The 19,249-nt window shown below is 39.4% G+C and overlaps 1 protein-coding gene across 7 annotated transcripts in view; it reads right to left on the bottom strand.

The window, feature by feature from the left end:
• Nucleotides 1–1,503: 1,503 nt before the first annotated feature.
• Nucleotides 1,504–19,249, bottom strand: part of LOC109412060 (membrane-associated guanylate kinase, WW and PDZ domain-containing protein 1) — a 57,669-nt gene continuing 39,923 nt past the window's right edge. For all 7 annotated transcript variants that reach the window (XM_062843133.1, XM_062843134.1, XM_062843138.1 and 4 more), the window contains 2 exons: nt 7,645–10,102; nt 1,504–2,613 (listed from right to left, as the gene is read on the bottom strand). In XM_062843133.1, coding sequence (XP_062699117.1) covers nt 2,053–2,613; nt 7,645–10,102 — 3,019 coding nt within the window. In that variant the 3' untranslated portion in view covers nt 1,504–2,052. The remainder of the gene's footprint in view (nt 2,614–7,644; nt 10,103–19,249) is intronic.

Raw genomic sequence — 19,249 nt, 5'->3', positions numbered from 1 at the left:
GGATCTCCTACCAATCGTTAGTGCGCGAAAAGAAACTTCTTACCGAAGAATTTAGTAGCGTCAGACAAGCATTAGCCGGAAGATATCGAGGCGCTAGAACTTTCAATCAGCCGGAATCTGACTATGGCCAAAATCGAAGGAAGCGAGACAGAGGGCGTATTGCCAACAGTTAAATAATGTGGCGATTACAATCATTGGATCTAATTGGCCTGTATTAGTAGGACTAAACGACAAACCCGGTGATCTTTAGGCATACAGTATACCAACATTAAATCAGATCTAGAAGCTCTGGAGGAGCAAATCAGGTGTCTAACAGAGCAACAGAATAACGGCAACTATGTACCTTTAAACCTTGGCTGCTATCGTAGACAACATCGAAGGTGTATCTAGTTCATGCCATTTTACAAAAGCATGAAACTTTTATTATCTAGAGTACGGTCACATCACCCAATTCAATCCCAATCACTTTTTTCCGGATCCCAATTACGTTCACTCCATGGAAAAAAATGGCGTCAACAGAATTGGAAACCGAAAACCAGTTATTGAAATTTGAAATTAGGTAATCTCACAATACATAAATCGTTTGCAAAAAAGTTTAAGAGGCGATACGTTGAAGGCAGTTACATTGCATCAAATACTGCCAGCAACGTAATCCTTGAAAACGGAATATGATGGCTCCATTGAGGACTTTGTAGGACCTCCTGCCAACCGTAAGCGAGCAAAAAGTCGGAGTAATATTTAAATCATACATCAGGCAAACATAAACAAGATAGCTGGAGGAATCTGAAACAATCATTATCAGGTCCCGACATGACAGTGACTCTATCCCATTTAGCATAACACCATTTAGCAATACATATGTTGTTCGCTATTACTCTCGCCATTTTTTTTTTCAAGGCACTGTATAATACCAAATGATTTTATGTCAAAATTAGCATCATATCTCGGCATAATGCGCTTCCACAAAGGCTAAATTGCGATAGCTTTAGATATTCAAATGTTCCACCGCTTCGAAATCTCGTTCATGTCATCAATGTGGAATTTCGGTTGAACCATTAGTTGATTGATTCAAAATATAACTTTGCCAGAATGTTGTAAAAAAATCTCATCATCAGTTAAAAGAATGAAAATCACTGCAACAGCTATACACATAGCAATTAACCCCCAACCGAATCTGCAACCGATTGCAATCGAGTTTATCTGATGAAAACAGTAGTTAGTAGATACATACAAACTTATGCATCACCATGCACACGGATGACGACCAAGTTAAGGGCTGTTCCCATTACACCGGGCAGGGACCGTGCCGGGCCCCGGCCGTGCCCCGGTCATCGATTTCTTACATGGGATTACTATGGCGTGTTTCACATCACACCGTGCCGGGGCTCGGTCGGGCCCCGGCCAGCCTAATGAGAAGCACGCCATAGATATCGTTAGAAAGAAATCGATGACCGGGGCACGGCCGGGGCCCGGCACGGTCCCGGCCCGGTAAAGTGAGAAGACCGCTTTAGTTGGTGGAAAGACCACCAAACAAGCTGAAAACCACATGTAGGCACCGACCGTCCTGCTCTCCTAACAAACGCTATAGTACGAGTTTCTCTATTGCCACTTTGTTTCTGCTGCGCTGCGTTTCTTCATTCACACTCTACCTCTACCCGCGCGACTGCACCGCTTGCGTTGCAGCGTCTCCAGTAGACTAACCGTGATCCCTCATATCGTCGGTGCACCCCTACTAAAACAACTAAAATATAGCTAAGACAACGTGTAAACAACACTGCTAACCGTCCGGTCTATGAATGGACTTACAACTGCTAATTAAAACAGGCTCTCTCTCGCACGCCGCCGCGTCCAAACGGACCGGGTTCAGTGCCTTCTACACTTTCCCACAATGCTGCTAAATACTTACCCATAATTCTCCTTATGATACAAAGAAAAAAAAAAACTTAAAAACAAATGCTTTGGTTGCTGGTTCCGAAGGCTCCTTCAATCTTCCTCCAGTTCCTCCTCGATCGACTGGGACGATCGCCTGAGGAGGACCTTCTTCGTTCTCAATCAGGATATCATCGCCGGGTACCGGTTGGCCATGGGACCACCCAGTCCGCCGGAGTTGCTCCCGTTGCTACTGCTGACGTACATTTCGTTGCCGCTGGCGTTGGACGCATTGGACGCCGCCAGGGATGCGGCTGCCGCCGTGGCCGTCTGAATCAGCGGGGGCCCCGCTCCGTCCGGCCGGGGACACCCGATCGTAAGTTGTACTTGCAGGCCCGATTCCTTGATCAGGTTCACCACGTCGCCGTGGCTCATGCCGGTGATGTCGATCGAATTGACCGCTACGATTCGGTCGCCGATCTTGAGCTCCCCGCACCGTTCCGCCGGACTGCCCGGAATGAGATCCCCTATCGAGGAACCGTGGTACTGACCGGAGGAGGAAATTATGACGAATCCGAAGCCCTCGTTTTCGCTGCGGGACACGAGCACATTGTACGGGTAGCGCGGGTTGGGCGGCGGTGGCGGAGGTTTGGATAGCTTCCGCCGCCGGAGGATCATCGTTACCTGACCGCGAAGACCCGCTTCGCCCATCAGCTGGACTACCCGGTGGTGGGAGGCGTTTTCCTGTTTGGGGAAAAGGGAGAAAAAAAAGTTTTAGAAACTGACATGTAATATTCTATGAAATATCGTATAGGGCTTGACTGGAGGACACTGGTAAAATCCTTTAATAAATATACAGGGGATGGCCAAAATGTTTGGGACAGGCAACTTTTTTTCTGCCACAAAAAAATCAACATGCTGTAACTTTTCTAAGAGTGCATCAAAAATCTCAAATTCTGACTGTTTGTCAACCTATTATATGTGCATCATTGGTACAAATTTAGGCTCGATTGATTAACTTTTCGCGAAGTTAGAACCGCTCGGATAAAACACTATTTTTTAGACAACTAATTTTTGAACTGTCATATCTCGGGAACCAGTGAACCGAATTGAATGATTTTTTTAACGTTTATCAACAATATGTTGATACTTAATACGACTTTATAAAATGTAATGTTTTCTCACGGCGAATGAAGTTTTACCGGGTTGAAATTTATACCCATATAGAGGAAAATAAGTCAAAATTACAATACCACACAAAAATTATTAAATGTGTTCTTCCTTCAATCTAAATAGGCTCTAATATATCTGATTAGCGATAATTTGAGAACACAAGTGGAAAATTTTTGAATACCAACACTAAAACTTATTGACATTGATGTAAAAAATTACAATTTCTCGAAAAAAATCCAAAAGTCCATGATAACTTTTTGAAGGTTAAAAATTACCTATGTTTTAATAGTTTGTGAAGCATTTACATATTGTTTGTGTACGTTCAAAATTTCATCCAATTCGGTTCACTGGTTTCCGAGATATGACAGCTCAAAAATGAGTTGTCTAAAAAATAGTGTTTTACGAAAACGGTTCTAACTTTGCGAAATATGTGAAGAACATACTTAAGTTCAGAGAGCTAGAATCACGAAATAAATCACTACGTCAGTGTGGCAAACAATGAGATTGAACCACCACTAGTGGGTAAGGTTGATCTCCTTCTTTGCGATTCTAAGTTTTAAATGGAACTTGGCCTATCTCTCTTCAACTGAGTGCTCTGTGAGCACTTCCACAGTTTTTAATTAAAAGGCTTTCTTTGGTTTTCTTGCTATTGCTCCAACGACCCCTTGCAGAATTTCCCCTGGAATTCCTTCTGCGTTTTAACCAGACAAAAACCGTGGAATTTCTCCTAAGATTAATTCCAGGATCTCTACAGAAGTTTTTTCAGGATATTTCACAGATGTTGTTGGAGAATGTTTCTTAAAGTTTGAGTCTGAGAGTCCCAGAGAGTCTTTAGTCGATTTAAACATGCTTTGGAAGATGATTATTTTCAATTCTCGATTTTGTGAATTTCAGTTTTTGATTTTTCTAATTTTTATTTTTGAACATTACCACATTTTTATATTTTTCCTATTTGGGATACGAATTTTTTGAGATGAAAACATTTTGAGATTTTATGATAATTGTTGAAATATTTTTATTTTTTTCATGGAAAAATTTATTTTCCGTGTAATTTCAAGGAAAATTCGGCTCCCCTAAACTATTTCACTGTACAGTAGACGTTCGCTCGGTGCAAACGGTTTAACTGCAATGCTTTTTAACTGCAAGTTCGCTAAGTGCAACAATTTTGCAGTTATCGCACCGCTATCTGTCAAAAAACAAAACGTCAACAGAGTTGCGATGTTTTTCGGATGCACTACAGCTGCATTGCGATGTTTTTGAGTGCATTTTGGCTGCGTCCAACAGCAATTGACAACTGTTTGACAACTGTTTGACGGCTGTCAGTCGTTGCAGTTAGCGAATTTCATTCGGTAACTGAAACGTAAACATGTTGCACTTATCGAACGTCTACTGTAATAGTATGATTTGAAAAAAAAATCAAAATATTGTTATTGTTGCGATTCAATACCAAATAAACAATGACTTCTGAAAGGGTACTAAAACATCAATTTTTAAATGATTTTTAAAAAAATGTTCATACTTTTTAAAATACACCAAAAGCTATTTTGAGATATACAGAATAGTCCTAAATATCAGCCAAAAATATAACAATCTTTTTCCACGAAACAAAATTTACAAAATTGCTCATACTATACCCTGTCTAAAGGCGGGGTTGGGTATTAGAGGGTTAATTTAGGTCAGTCTGCTGGTCACGAGAAGCATCTGCTTTTGATATATCTGCGATTCTCTCAGAGGTTTTTTCAGGCTTCTCCTACAATTATTTTCCTGAGGGTTTATCGAAGATTGTTTTCGGGATTACTTCCAGAATTCTTCTCGGAACCCCTACCGAAAATTGAGCTGAGGTATTCTACGTGTTTTATTTGAAATTTTTGTTATTGTTGCTTCAGACGTCCTTGTATAGATTTATTCCAGGAGTTTTTCTCGGAATGCTCTATTTGAAGTAACGAAATTTGTTGCAAAAAAATTCTCGAAAAAAGTGAAATTTTTTCCAAGTCTCTTTTTTTAGGATATTTTGCAGATGGTGACGAGCGATAATGTTTCTTAAAAAGAGTTTCTCTCGGGATTCCTCTCAAATGATTTTCTACTATTCATTCTGGCGTCCCTATCTGTTATGATCGTCCAAACTCCTTCGAGAGAGATATGTGAGCATAAAGAGAAAAAACGATAAGTGAACGATAAATGAATAAACCGAGATCGAGTTCGGTCTCTTATAGTTTAGAAGTCTATCGAAGCAGACGTGTTTTTACTTCTATTAAAAGAAACCCCAAGCGATTATATTTATTGAACTTTATTCTCTCAAGATTACCCCACGAGTTCTTTCCTAGATTTCTCTCAGACATTTTCGCGGGATTCCTCCTTGAGTTCCTATAGGAGTTATTCCTGGGATTTCTACTAGCGTTTTTCAAAAGATTTAAATCTAAATCTAAATCTGCATCGCAATCACGATGTATACGAGGAGCGAGGACAACGGCGCGCGTCCTGAAGGCGTTCTTTCGGTGGTGCTCCCCTAATGTCTCTAAGATTTTTAAGATTTACGTTGGGCTTCTCGCAATATTTTTCCGAGCTCTTTCGGAAATTCGTTTTGGGATATCTGCAGAAACAATTATTGATATTTCCTATGGAGTTTTTCCCGCAATTCTTTCAGAGGTTGTTTCATGCTTTTCCTGCAGTGATTCTCCTGAGATTGTTTTGGAAATGTTTCCGGGTCTACTCCCATAATTCTTCCGCAAATCCCTACCGCAAATTGTGAGATTCTGAGTATTCCATTCGACATATTTGTTATAATTGTTCCAGAAGTTCTTGTAGAGATTTGTTTCCATTAGTTTTTCTCGGAATGCTTCTCGAGATAACCTACGCAATGCCGTGCAAGTAATTCCCGGAGAAATACTGGAAAGAATCCTGATAAAATCTTACGAGAAACTCCAGGAAGAATTATTAGAAACATTTTACGAGGAGCTTCGGAAGAAATTCTGAGAGAAAATGGAACATCTTGGAAAAAATCAAGTAGTAATTCCTAATATTGGGAAAATTCCAGGAGGCACTCTGAAAACCTCTATGAGAAACACCGGGAGGACCTACGGGAGGAACTCCGAGAAAAATCCCGGAAAATGCTTCGGAAGAAATCCCTTGAAGAACTTCTGCAGAAATCGCGCAAAAATCCCGGAAAGCCAACCCACTAATCACTAAGGACATCTCTGATAGAACTTACGAAAAACCTTCTAATGATCCCTGGAAGGATTCCCGCGAAAAGTTCTGGAAGCATATCGAAAGAAATCACGGCAGCCACTCCTGTAGTAATCCTGGGAGGAACACTAGAAAAATATCAGAAGGAGCTCTGGGAGCAAATACAGGAAAATCTCTATAAAAAACTTAGTGGGAAAACTTATGTAAAGACTCCGGAACAATTTGAAAAAGGAATTGCAGAAAAAAAACTAGAGAGGAATTCCGGGAGGAGTTCCAGGAAAATGCCATAAAAATTGAAAACGAGTTCTTTAAACAAATCTTTGAAGAAAATCATAATCTGTGAACTTCTTCCGTAATCTCTCCGGAAATTTCTCTCAAAGATTTCATGATTTGCTTAATATATCCATTAGTATTGACTCCTGCACAAATTTCAAAACGAACTTTGAATAAAACTTCGAAAAAAACTTTGGATAAAGGCCTGGATAAGCCCTGAAAAACTTTGAGAGATATCTAGACGATAACTCTTTGAATAAATTTCGAGAGGGATCCCGGGATTCTGGAAGCAATACCGGTAAAATCTCTGGATGAATACTTGAAAACAAAACCCGCGAATAGAATCCCGAAGGAGTTCTGGAAATTACTTCAGTAGACATCTCAAGATCAACTCCTATAGAAACTCTTGGAGAAATCCGTTGAAAATCTCTGAAAGAAACCCAGGAGTAGATCCCGGAAGGAAGTCCAAGAAAAATCCCGCGACAGCATCTAAAAAATATCATGTATCGCCAGATCAGTTACACTCACACAAGGAACCAATGAGATATCTGCCGGGGATAAAATGCTGGTAGGATTCGGAAGAACCTGAAGAAGGAATTCAAGGCGTAAAATATGGAAGGAGCCTAGCACGGCATTTCAAGAAGTATCTGCAGAAACAATCCCTGATGGCATTTCCGAAGTAATCCTCGTGGATGCATTTCTTAGTGAATTTTAACTTCCAGAATCTTCCGTCTGAAATTTGTATTAACTGGAGTCGTCGGCTTGCTAGAAATGTCTGATTAAGAAGCTCTCTCTTGTTCCTCTAACGCGGTTATTCAGATCGCGTCTAGTTGCTTTCCACTAATCATCTCTTCATTTGATTATTCCAGAAAGCGTATTTATGTACTTTTTGAGATGTTCTGGTGAAAATATGTACTGCCAAAGTTTCTCTCGAGAAGATCCATGACATACTCCCAGGGAGCGCTTTGAAAATTCTCGGAATGTCCGCTAAAATCATTGAAAATGTTACCGAATATTTGGCATGACTAGCATTGAAGAGCTTGAAATTTTATGCAACAACTTAACTATAGAAGCTTTGGATGACACTATTTTGTGAATAAAAATATAAGCATTTTTCAGGAAAGAAATAATCAACATCACACTTACCACATTAACCCCATTAATGTTGAGGATCTCGTCACCGGAAGCGATTCGCGTGTCCTTATCCGCAGCTCCGCCCGGTACGATGTGCCCCACCGTTACCTGGGAACCCTCCTCGGTTCCACCGACGATTCGAAACCCAAACCCAAGGGCCTGCCGTTCCAGCGTCACCTCCGTCAGCGAGTATTCCTCCATTGGCACCGGGGCCATGTATGGCGCACCTCCACCGTAGAGTTGCGGCGAATGCTGACCACCGGCGCCCGATCGCCAGCTGGCCGGTTGCGTTGGATAAAAGTGCTGGTCGAATTGGGATCCGGCCTGTTGCTGTGGCTGCTGGTGTTGAGGCGGAAGTGGCACTGGAGCTTTGTGGTGGTGGTACAGGTTGTCGTACTGAGGCTGTTGCTGGTGCTGCTGTTGGTGCAGCGATCGCTTCCGATCCATCAGATATTCGTTTAGTCGCTTGCCGATGTTGTCGCTCATTTGGGGTGGCAATTGGTACGGGTGTTGCTGTTGCTGCTGCAAATGGCTTGGATTGTTCCCGTAGGAACGATTCAGGGTTTGCTGTTGATACATCTGCTGCTGCTGTTGGTGCAAAAGTTGCTGCTGCTGCCTCTGGTAATCCTGACAGTCGTAGCAGAAGCAACTTTCGTGATGGTACGTGGGCTGCAGTGGCAAAGGATTCGGGGCGTATCCGATGTGATTAGCAGACAGCGGTGGCACTGGAGGAGGAGGAACGATAGGGGGCGAGTACATGTGGTTGTACCCATGGCCGTTATAGTTTGGCTGATGCTGGAGCTGACTTCCCGACGAACCATACTGAGACTGATGGTTGTGGTAAATGGTGTCCGTGGTGCTATTGTTGGAACTGCTTATGGTTAGCTCACCAAGCCTGTCCGCAAGGTTTGAAGAATGCTTTCCGGAATGAAACTGATCTTCATTGTGAAACGAACCGATATCATTCGCGATGGAATCGTTGTCGTGGGAACTACTATTAGATTTAAGATTTAAGTTGAGATCCATCTTATGGTCCCCGGTGTTTTTATTGACATCCAACTCGATTTCATCCGTGTTTAGGTCGGACAATGGCAACGAAGGAGTTTTGGCTCTGGCTCGGGTGTCAACCAGCGGAGTTTTTGGCCTCGTTGGAAGAATTTCCTTAGCCTGCGTACTGTAGAGATCTGCGGTTGGAGTTTTACTCCTGAACAAACTATTGCCGCCAATCCCATAACCGTCTTTCTTCAGCAATCCTCCGCCGAACTTGGCCATTTCAATACTCTTTCGAAGTTTGTTTGTCATTTTACTGCTTCCGACCAACAGTGCCGAAGGCCCTCTCTGCACTTTCAGCGTCGTTTCGATGTTCTTCGGACAATCTTTCAATACTTGCACTACTTCATTATGAGACATGTCTTTCACCGGAATAGAATTGATACTCAACAACACATCCCCTTCTTGCAAATTCTTACAGCATTGCCGATCCAATATCTTTTTCACTTTTTGCCCATACGAACTATCGGTTATCGTGAACCCGAACCCGTTATCACTTTTCACTATGTTGATGTGCAAAATCTCTGGAATTTCAAAAGGATTCTCCTTACTTTTGTAGTGCTGTTGATATGGATGCGTATCACTGAAATACACGTCACCTCCATTCGCCGTGGCACTTCCGGACTGGATCTTCGCCAGTGGATTCTTGTGCTGGACATCTCCCGAGTCCATGAACCCACCCGTTTCCAAAAACTTCAGATCCGACTCGGTCATGGCTCCATTATTCAACCCGTCAACGGCGATTGTCGTAACGACTTCCGTGTTTGGATCGTTCGGGTCAAATGGCAAGGGATATCCTCGACAAACGTCCAAGTGTACTTCTTCCCCAGGAAGGATCGACTGAAATATGTTCACCATTTCGTGATGCGTGAACCCCAGCACGCAAATGTCGTTCACATACACCAACACATCACCCGTTTTGAGCTTCCCGTCGATCCAAGCGGGACCATTCGGCACTATCGACTTGATCTGCAAAAACTCCTCTACGTTATCATCTCCACCCACTATCGTGAATCCCAACCCTCGAGTCGATTTCACCAATGTCGTCATCAACCGATCTCCTCTCAGATTGGCCGGATTTTTCGTGAAGTGATTCACTCGTCCTCCTAGTCCGTTCCCAACTTCATCATGACCACCCCCAACGCCACCAACCCCACCTCCAATACTTCCATTCATGCCATTGGAACTATGCCCTCCACCGGACATTGCCGAGCTGCGTTCGGTCATACGCTTTGCCTGCAGAACCGGATTCTCGTACTGCGTCTTACGATTGACGTGATCGATGTAGTAGGTGCCGTAGTGTGGATCACAGATCTTCTCCCAACCATAGGGCAGCTCGTCATCCTGGCAGTCCTCAAGGGATTTCTTCTGGAATTTGGATAACCGTGGGTCCAGCCAATGGGAGGTGCCAGTGTTGTGACTGAAACAAGATGGAAAATGTATGCGTATTAGTTAAATTGGTTATCACAGTTGGTTTACAATTCAAAGATTTTAGATTGATCAAGAAATGCTCAAAATTAAGAAAACACACTAAAACACTAGGGCTAAATGATGATGACTTGAGATGTTCCGATACGTAGTCAATATGTAGGGTAAGGTGGCCCACAGTTATATGAAAAACAAAAATTTTGAAAAATGCAAAGTCTTACCTCCTACATCAGTTGTTTTGGACTCCCAGAAGCTACGTTCAAAATTTGAGCAAAATCAATTAAGCCTAAGGGGGCGCTCAAAATACTTGAAGTTTGTATGGGAAAACTGGGCAAAATGTATGCAGAAATTTTAAGTTTTCGAATTTTGCCGCTAGGTGGCGCTGTAAGCGTTAAATAATCAAACCCTTTGGTATTATTGTAGGTGGTTATATGCCAAACAACTTTGTCGAAGACCGCAAAGTGATCCAACGTCTGTGAAAAAAGTTATACCCTAGGTAAACTGAGGATAAACTTTATTTTTGTTTTTCCAATACACGTAAAGGAATAATATCAATAATGAAATCTCAAAACTTTGCCTCACTTTGCCTAGGGTATAACTTTTTTCACAGCCGTCGGATCACTTTGCGGTCTTCGACAAAGTTGTTTGGCATATAGTCACCTGCAATTATACCAAAGGGTTTGATTATTGAACACTTACAGCGCCACCTAGCGGAAAAGTTCGAAAACTTACAATTTCTGCATACATTTTGCCCAGTTTTCCCATACAAACTTCAACCGTTTTGAGCGCCCCCTTAGGCTTAATTGATTTTGCTCAAATTTTGAACGTAGCTTCTGGTAGTCCAAAACAACTGATTTAGGAGGTAAGACTTGACATTTTTCGAAATTTTTGCTTTTCATATAAGTGTGGGCCACCCTCATGTAGGGGTAGGCGGGGCATAATGAGCAGCTTAAGCATTTTGCCACCAAATCCAGTAAATTAAGTGCAATCAATGTGTAATTTTGACGTATAATCCTCATTTGAACCTTATCTGACAAAAACTAATCGTTGAAATTTCGAATATAGCTATAAATGTTGCAAAATTTAATGTTTTTAAAAACGTATTTTGATTGATTTATCTTTATTTGAGAGACTTTCAGCCCTTAGCTGGTTCGTCTCTTTTAAAAACGTATAAAATCGTGGATTGCGTTTTAGAGGTGGGGCATAATGGGCACCCTAGGTGGGGCAGGATGATCTATCCCTGTTTTGTACACAATCAAATGTTAACTGACTGTTCTTGTCAATGATAAAGCATACCGGCAACAACCAATAAGAATTCGAGGGGATTATGGGGTTTAAATTGTAGGGAACGGTTGGGTTCCATGGAGTTTACTATTAAAGCATTTTTAAACGGTGATAATTTACAGATACTGATTTTTTAAAGCTAATAAATTGAAAATTAATGATAAAACCTTACTATATGCATCGTAACAGAAAAAACTAAAAGTGAAAATCGTTTGTTTAAAATGTTAAAAATTTTCATCATTTTTCCATCAGTTGCTCATTTTGCCCCACCCTACTATCAACTTTTTAAAGTATATTTTTTTAACAAAATAATTATACAAATACTTTGAAAGTGTTACAAATACATTTCATTGACCCAGTAACCATCAAGAAATTTGATAGATACCCATTACGTTCTTTTTTTGTAGAGTCTCCAGGGGGCCTGTAGCATAATGAAAATTTTACTAATAATATTAATCTTGTAGCTTGTAGTTTGTGATTTCCTGTTGCATAAAAATCCTACAAGTACAAGTTATAAGTCTAATACTACAAATCGGTTGGACTAATATTATTAGTAGAATTTACCAGTGTCTGTTGCATAAACAAACTACAAGTATAAAATATTAGCTATGACTTGTACTTTTGATTACAAGTCTCAAAGGTCTTGTAAACAATTTTACAAGTTAATTTTAATTATTGCAGAAGTCATATTTCGTTTGAAATATATTGATTTACCATTTTGAAACTCATTGAGAGATAATTGCGTTGATATGCACGTCATTTTGTATACAAAATATCATTTCTGCTAAGTTGCTCAAGTTCTCCAAAGTTCTTCAATACCCATCTTTGATTTATGTATTATCACAGACAATGTTATGGTTACTGCGTCACTGCATCAAATCGAAGGTGCAACTTGAAGCACACGTGAAGTTGCATATGCGAAATACATTTGAATCAATTGTTTTTATTGTGCATAATTGAGCTAATTAAAAGCTACAATATGCACTGATCCGAATCGAGTGGATACATATAAAACTAGGTAAAAGCCTAGGGGCAAGACACTGCAAACGAGAGTAACTCTGAGAAATTGTGAATAACTCTTTGTACCTGTGATCGACGAATTTTGTTGAAAAACATCCCTAAAACTGCAAGCAAAGCGAGATATCGGGCAATATTGTTTTGATTTTGCGATAAGTCAGGCAACACCCATATAAAAACGGGAGTAATCCGGAGGAATTCTGAGCAACTCTGTGACGGAAAATGTACCCTCCAGCAAGCACAGCACAGTGTCTTGCCTCAAGGTAAAAGCTCAATTATCGCATCCTAGGTCACTTCGGATTTAAACAAGAAGTATGATACCTGTTGCTAAATCTTTATCCATTGTTTTTCAATTGAATCTTTGGGACATTTTATTAAAAATCTCGATACCTTGTTCAGCATATTCACTAATGCTGTTCCATGTTTTGTGTATGTATATTTGTCATTTATATGTTTATTGTTTTGACGCTTTAGTCGTTTATTTGTCTATGAAAATGCCATAATAAAACAACTTGTAATAATCAATAATAGTAAAATTTAAAAAAAAAATGTGTTACTTTATTTTGGTAATTGAAATACCATACTTAATAAAAAAATATTTCGTTAGAGCGACCGAAAATGATCCAAATAGCACATGCTTTTCTTCATGAATCGTATACTGCCTATGATCGCATAACTGTCCCATATGAATAGGAAACCCAGCAAATATGGGACCGATATGCGATCATAGGCAGTATAGAGATTGCAAAACTTCCGAATCTATGAAATTATTTTTAACGAACATTCTGTTAACTTTTTCTCATTTTCTTCCGGATGCTTTTCGAAAAACTGCAGGAAATAAACAAACAACAACTGCCATTTCAATTTAATAGTGAACTGTCGGATGAATTTTGACAGGTAAATGAACCAAAACAACTTGTATTTTCATGGTCACTAATATTAGAAGTGCTAATAATATTAGTGGAAAATCGAGCCTTTATGCAACACAAATTATTAGCACTTGTAATATTAGTACTTGTAACTTGTAGCTTGTAGCTAATATTATTAGCCCGATTATGCTACAGGGCCCAGGTGGAGCTGCAGGACAGCTGATAGCAAAGCCTGGACCCTTTCCCAACGTTCCCCCTACTACACTGAAATAAATGTTGTTGTGGAAACTACCGATTCCATAGTAAAATTACTAACCGCCCAAGTAACCACAAGCATTATATCATTGCACGAATTAGACCGAATATCAACCTTCACAATGCGAAATGCAGTAATTCCACACTTGTCATGCAAAAATCCTTTAGATTGGCATTATCAATGTAATGATGCATTGCATTTTTCTTTACATTAGGGTTCATTAAAAGGTGATGTAAGATAATTCAATAATTCAACACTGCAAAAACTGAATAAATACAATGCACAAACTAGCAAAGTTTGCTCTAATAATGCAATTATAAAAGCTTGACTCTAATGGTAAACAAATGTAACCAAGAAGAGTGAACAACTTTACTGTAGCGGTCATCAACACGTCTGGTTCGACTTCCGACCAACTTAATCATCGTTTGAACCACCGATCGACAACTTTTTTTCAGAAAAACCTTTTTATGAGATTACCTTTTCTCTTTTCTGTTGGCTGCTATCACATGCCAATAATGATGGAAACCACAATTAGTATGTGAGCAGTATGCGGAGGGTGTTTTAATTTTCTTATATTGATTGAATATATTCTAAAATGCATTATGTATTTATCAGTGATTATCAGAATGTGATTACAGGGACTCTATTACATATGACATAGTCGTTTTGTCCTCTACTGCAATGATTGAGACAGAAGAACAGTCTCCTTTAGTTAATGAAATATCTGTTGTTATCACTGCAGCAGAAACGATCCAAGGAGCCAGCGCGTATGGAACTCAACTAGCGGTCTTCAACAATTCTGGTTCGACTCCCGACCCAACGACAAAAAAAGTAATGGTTAAAACATTCATGTGTGGGGGCATTAGTACCGCCGATAATGAAGCGGTGCTAAAAATAGATTTTTGTTTTGGTTTTTCGTGTTGCACGTATTTAGCATGTGTAAATGCAAATGTACAGCACATGCATTTATGTTACTTTAGCAATGGCTGTCAACGTGCTGCAATATGTGGCATTAATTTGATTTTAGTGGGGCCCTTTTCGACTTTAATATTGCTTCAATGGGGTGTTTAAAGTAATGCAGCATTATATTCACAATTTTAAATATAAATATATAGCAAAATTGATGCATTCATATACGGCTTCGTGGTTACTTGGGCGTACCTATGATTCTCAACCGACAACAAAATCTGTGAAGTTAACTTAAATATGATTGAAGTTACAATGCATTGCAGCAAATTTGACTAAAAGCGTAGTCATCTCAACAACAAAACATTGTCATTTTTTCCTGGACACGCATCTTACAACACAGTATAGTTAAAAATACAATGTCCAGCTGTTGAATTAAAATTATTTTTGGTAATGTCAACTTCACTGCTAGTCAAACTGACAGTGTTTTAGTGGAATTGATTGGAAATTGTTGTCGGTTGAGAATCATTGGTACGGTTATTAATTTAACTATGAAATCGGTAGCTTCTACAACAAAATTTATTCTCACGATGGACTAGACGATGTCGTCAACTTGAGCAAAGTGTGTAGTAATTAGAATTGGGTCGTAGTAGTTGTTTTAACTATTCCCATCATGCCACAAAAGTTCAGCTTATTGGACGCAGTGACTTAAATTCCCCAACAGGGGAGGAAAAAAAAACTATTCCCATTGCACTAGTGTTTTGACCGAATGAAAGCTCCAAAGATGCGTTGATAATTGAATGACGTGTAAATCTCATCATTTTTTTCTGTTAGCTTTAGCTTAGCTTAGACTGACTGCACATATCTATTGAAACAGTTCAAGCATAATTTTTCAAATCGACGTATCTAACTTTTTCACTGATCTGAGTAAATTCATGGTCAATGTTGACGACCATTACACTAAAATAGTTTTTTATAAAACGACTTTTCATAAATTTTTTCGTGCTTAACATCACCAGGGATATAGCACGCACTAGGTAAGAAACAAAACCTTCTCATTCCATATCATTTTCACAATGATTTTTGATAAAAATACACATACACCGGGTTGGTTAGAGATACGTCATGCCATATACGTCGCTTTTGTATGGTGCCAGTTTGGTGTATCTGTTACTTTTGATTTTGGCTAGATACGTCGTTTGGTTTTCTCATATATCAAAACGGTGTATCTATCAGTAAAGTTGTAAACATCAAAATAGTTAGATACGTCGTTTCGAATAATATGCTTAGTTAAACAAATTTCATTTCATTTTCATTTTGCAGCATTTGGTGGGGCAATGAGAGCGCAAGTCAGTCCAAAGCCGATGATAAGGAGGGGTAATGGCTGAATAGTCTTTGCTGACCACATAAACGCCATGGGATAGGAAAAGGGTATTTTGGTGTGGGATTAGGGTGTTGGTGCAGACTTGACGATATCAATGCTATTCAGATGCAAAATAATTTTAAGGCTCAATAGTGAATCGCATACCTTCCAAAACCAAAAAACAATAATCCAGAAAATACCAAGCAAGTCAAAGAAAGAAAAAACGCCCGATTGTTTATTTTGTCAATTATAACAAACGGAAGCTTCTACCCTCTCCGACTCGCCAGTCACCCCGGAAAAAATGTCCTTTCAGTTCTGGAAAATATATTATCCCCAATTAAGCCTTTAATCGAATTGTCCGCGTGGTCTTGTAGTACCCCTACTAGGTAAGAACCAGTCATTGCCATACATATTAAATGCTAGACATGACCCCATGGATAGCATTTGCATATGTAAAAGCTTTGCTGATGTGACTTTCCTATTAGGCAATTCTCTCATCTCATGTTTATCTTCAAACCCTTGTCAAGCTTAGAAAATTGGAGTTAATAAACAATACATTACAAGGTTCGAATTCCCATAGAATGAAATCATTCATTCGCACTACAACACCATAGGAGATAATATCACATTGGCTGATTACAGTACAAATGCGAAAAATCTCCCTTTTCCCCCTATCCGCAACCCGGGGACGCGCCCTGTTGGATTTTGAAAGCCTCGGAGAATATTACAAACCTTCAATGGCATTCCCATACACTAACCCACATTGCCCATTCAGGGGTCTGACTGGGCCTATTACCCTCCCTCAGTTTGTAATATTCTCACCAACTTGGAATTATATTTTCCCGGCACATAAAATGACTTCGACAAATGTTCGATATACTATGCAGCATCATGATCAGTATAACAATATCAGATGACTTGAAGATCTGATTTTTACAGAATTGTTTGCCATTGATTATACATTCAGCTATTCTAACCATTACTGCAAAGCACATCGACTACATGCCTGAAATCAAAGCTTCCTGGAAGATATAATCCAAGTCCAGGGTTAGTTAAACAAATTAAGCAATAAATCATCAAACAGTGATGTGCACTCAGCGAAAAAAACTAGCGAAATTCATCGAAATACCTTATGAAAATTTGCTATAACTAATTCTTATGGATGACATAAGAAAACCTTATAAAAATTGATCGTGCTTGCTATGACAAATTTCATAAGATAGACTTATGAAAAGAACAAAAAAATCCTAAAATGATGCAGACTGGATTCGATCCATGAACGTCGGGATCGCCGAGCCCGTGTTTTATCCACACGGCTACCGACGCTTGAGAATACCATGTTGCTAAACATGAATAAAAGCCAATCTGTGAGACGATTTTACGTCATAGAGTGACCTTATGAAATTCATCCGAATCATTATGAATTATTTAAAGGCCGTTTCATAAGTTGGGCCTTATGGAAGACTTAAGGTTATTTGGCTGAGTGTGGATTCTTCAATTTGCTTTATGAATCATGCATGCAGCAGTTAACCCGGATTTGTTTACATTCTCGAGTTACGTCGGATTGAAAAGTTATGCTTGAGTTGTCCTTCATTAAACAGGCACGCCCAGATATAGGATGGTGGGGGCCCGGGGCCCGAGCAGATGTGGGGGATCCTCGAAAAGATAAGCAATTTTTTTTACTTTAGCGCAGCTTGTGCGGGGATCAGTTCTGTTCATCCTCAGATCATTGGATTGAACCAATGCCATCGTTGCCATTCTTAGATTCATGGCTGTGATGGAAACAATCAAATAAATGGTTTTCAAAAGCATTTCCCAACAATGTTAAAAAAGTTTTTTTTATAATTCATTGACGCAATATAATAGGGAACACTCGTAAGATTCGAAGATTAAAATTAAGATTTATTGAGTTTTTCTGCGCATTTCAGAACAATTTTCTTAGGTGGCCCATATTGCCCCGATCACCCCTACTTGAACGTTGACAAAACGTATACTTTGGACTTAACCCGAGAGTTCGTATAGCTTTCCACATATTTGTTAAGTGTTCAACAAACCATTCTTTCCATTCTTCCGCAGTCGTGAGGACATGGTCAGAACAGCTATTGGCCGTTGCAGAATTGCTTAAGTTCTGTTCAAGAGTTAGAGATTACCCAAGTAACCACGAAGCCGTATATGAATGCATCAATTTTGCTATATATTTATATTTAAAATTGTGAATATAATGCTGCATTACTTTAAACACCCCATTGAAGCAATATTAAAGTCGAAAAGGGCCCCACTAAAATCAAATTAATGCCACATATTGCAGCACGTTGACAGCCATTGCTAAAGTAACATAAATGCATGTGCTGTACATTTGCATTTACACATGCTAAATACGTGCAACACGAAAAACCAAAACAAAAATCTATTTTTAGCACCGCTTCATTATCGGCGGTACTAATGCCCCCACACATGAATGTTTTAACCATTACTTTTTTTGTCGTTGGGTCGGGAGTCGAACCAGAATTGTTGAAGACCGCTAGTTGAGTTCCATACGCGCTGGCTCCTTGGATCGTTTCTGCTGCAGTGATAACAACAGATATTTCATTAACTAAAGGAGACTGTTCTTCTGTCTCAATCATTGCAGTAGAGGACAAAACGACTATGTCATATGTAATAGAGTCCCTGTAATCACATTCTGATAATCACTGATAAATACATAATGCATTTTAGAATATATTCAATCAATATAAGAAAATTAAAACACCCTCCGCATACTGCTCACATACTAATTGTGGTTTCCATCATTATTGGCATGTGATAGCAGCCAACAGAAAAGAGAAAAGGTAATCTCATAAAAAGGTTTTTCTGAAAAAAAGTTGTCGATCGGTGGTTCAAACGATGATTAAGTTGGTCGGAAGTCGAACCAGACGTGTTGATGACCGCTACAGTAAAGTTGTTCACTCTTCTTGGTTACATTTGTTTACCATTAGAGTCAAGCTTTTATAATTGCATTATTAGAGCAAACTTTGCTAGTTTGTGCATTGTATTTATTCAGTTTTTGCAGTGTTGAATTATTGAATTATCTTACATCACCTTTTAATGAACCCTAATGTAAAGAAAAATGCAATGCATCATTACATTGATAATGCCAATCTAAAGGATTTTTGCATGACAAGTGTGGAATTACTGCATTTCGCATTGTGAAGGTTGATATTCGGTCTAATTCGTGCAATGATATAATGCTTGTGGTTACTTGGGTAGTCCCAAAGCTTTGTACTTTGGTACCCGACGGGAAAAAGACAATTCTTATTTTAACAGCTGTTTTGGACTGTACCACCAACGAATTTCTACGACTCTCTAGCTGGCTGAAGAATGCAATTATCGGCTATTGTGGCGGAAATCTTGGGATTCTAACGAGCTTGTATTTTTTTTATAAACACGAAATTCAAAAAAATCCCC

This window comes from Aedes albopictus, chromosome 3 (assembly GCF_035046485.1).
Source record: "Aedes albopictus strain Foshan chromosome 3, AalbF5, whole genome shotgun sequence".
Taxonomy (NCBI): domain Eukaryota; kingdom Metazoa; phylum Arthropoda; class Insecta; order Diptera; family Culicidae; genus Aedes; species Aedes albopictus.
The sequence above is the reverse complement of the archived record's forward strand: the minus strand, read 5'-3'. Positions and strand labels throughout refer to the sequence as shown.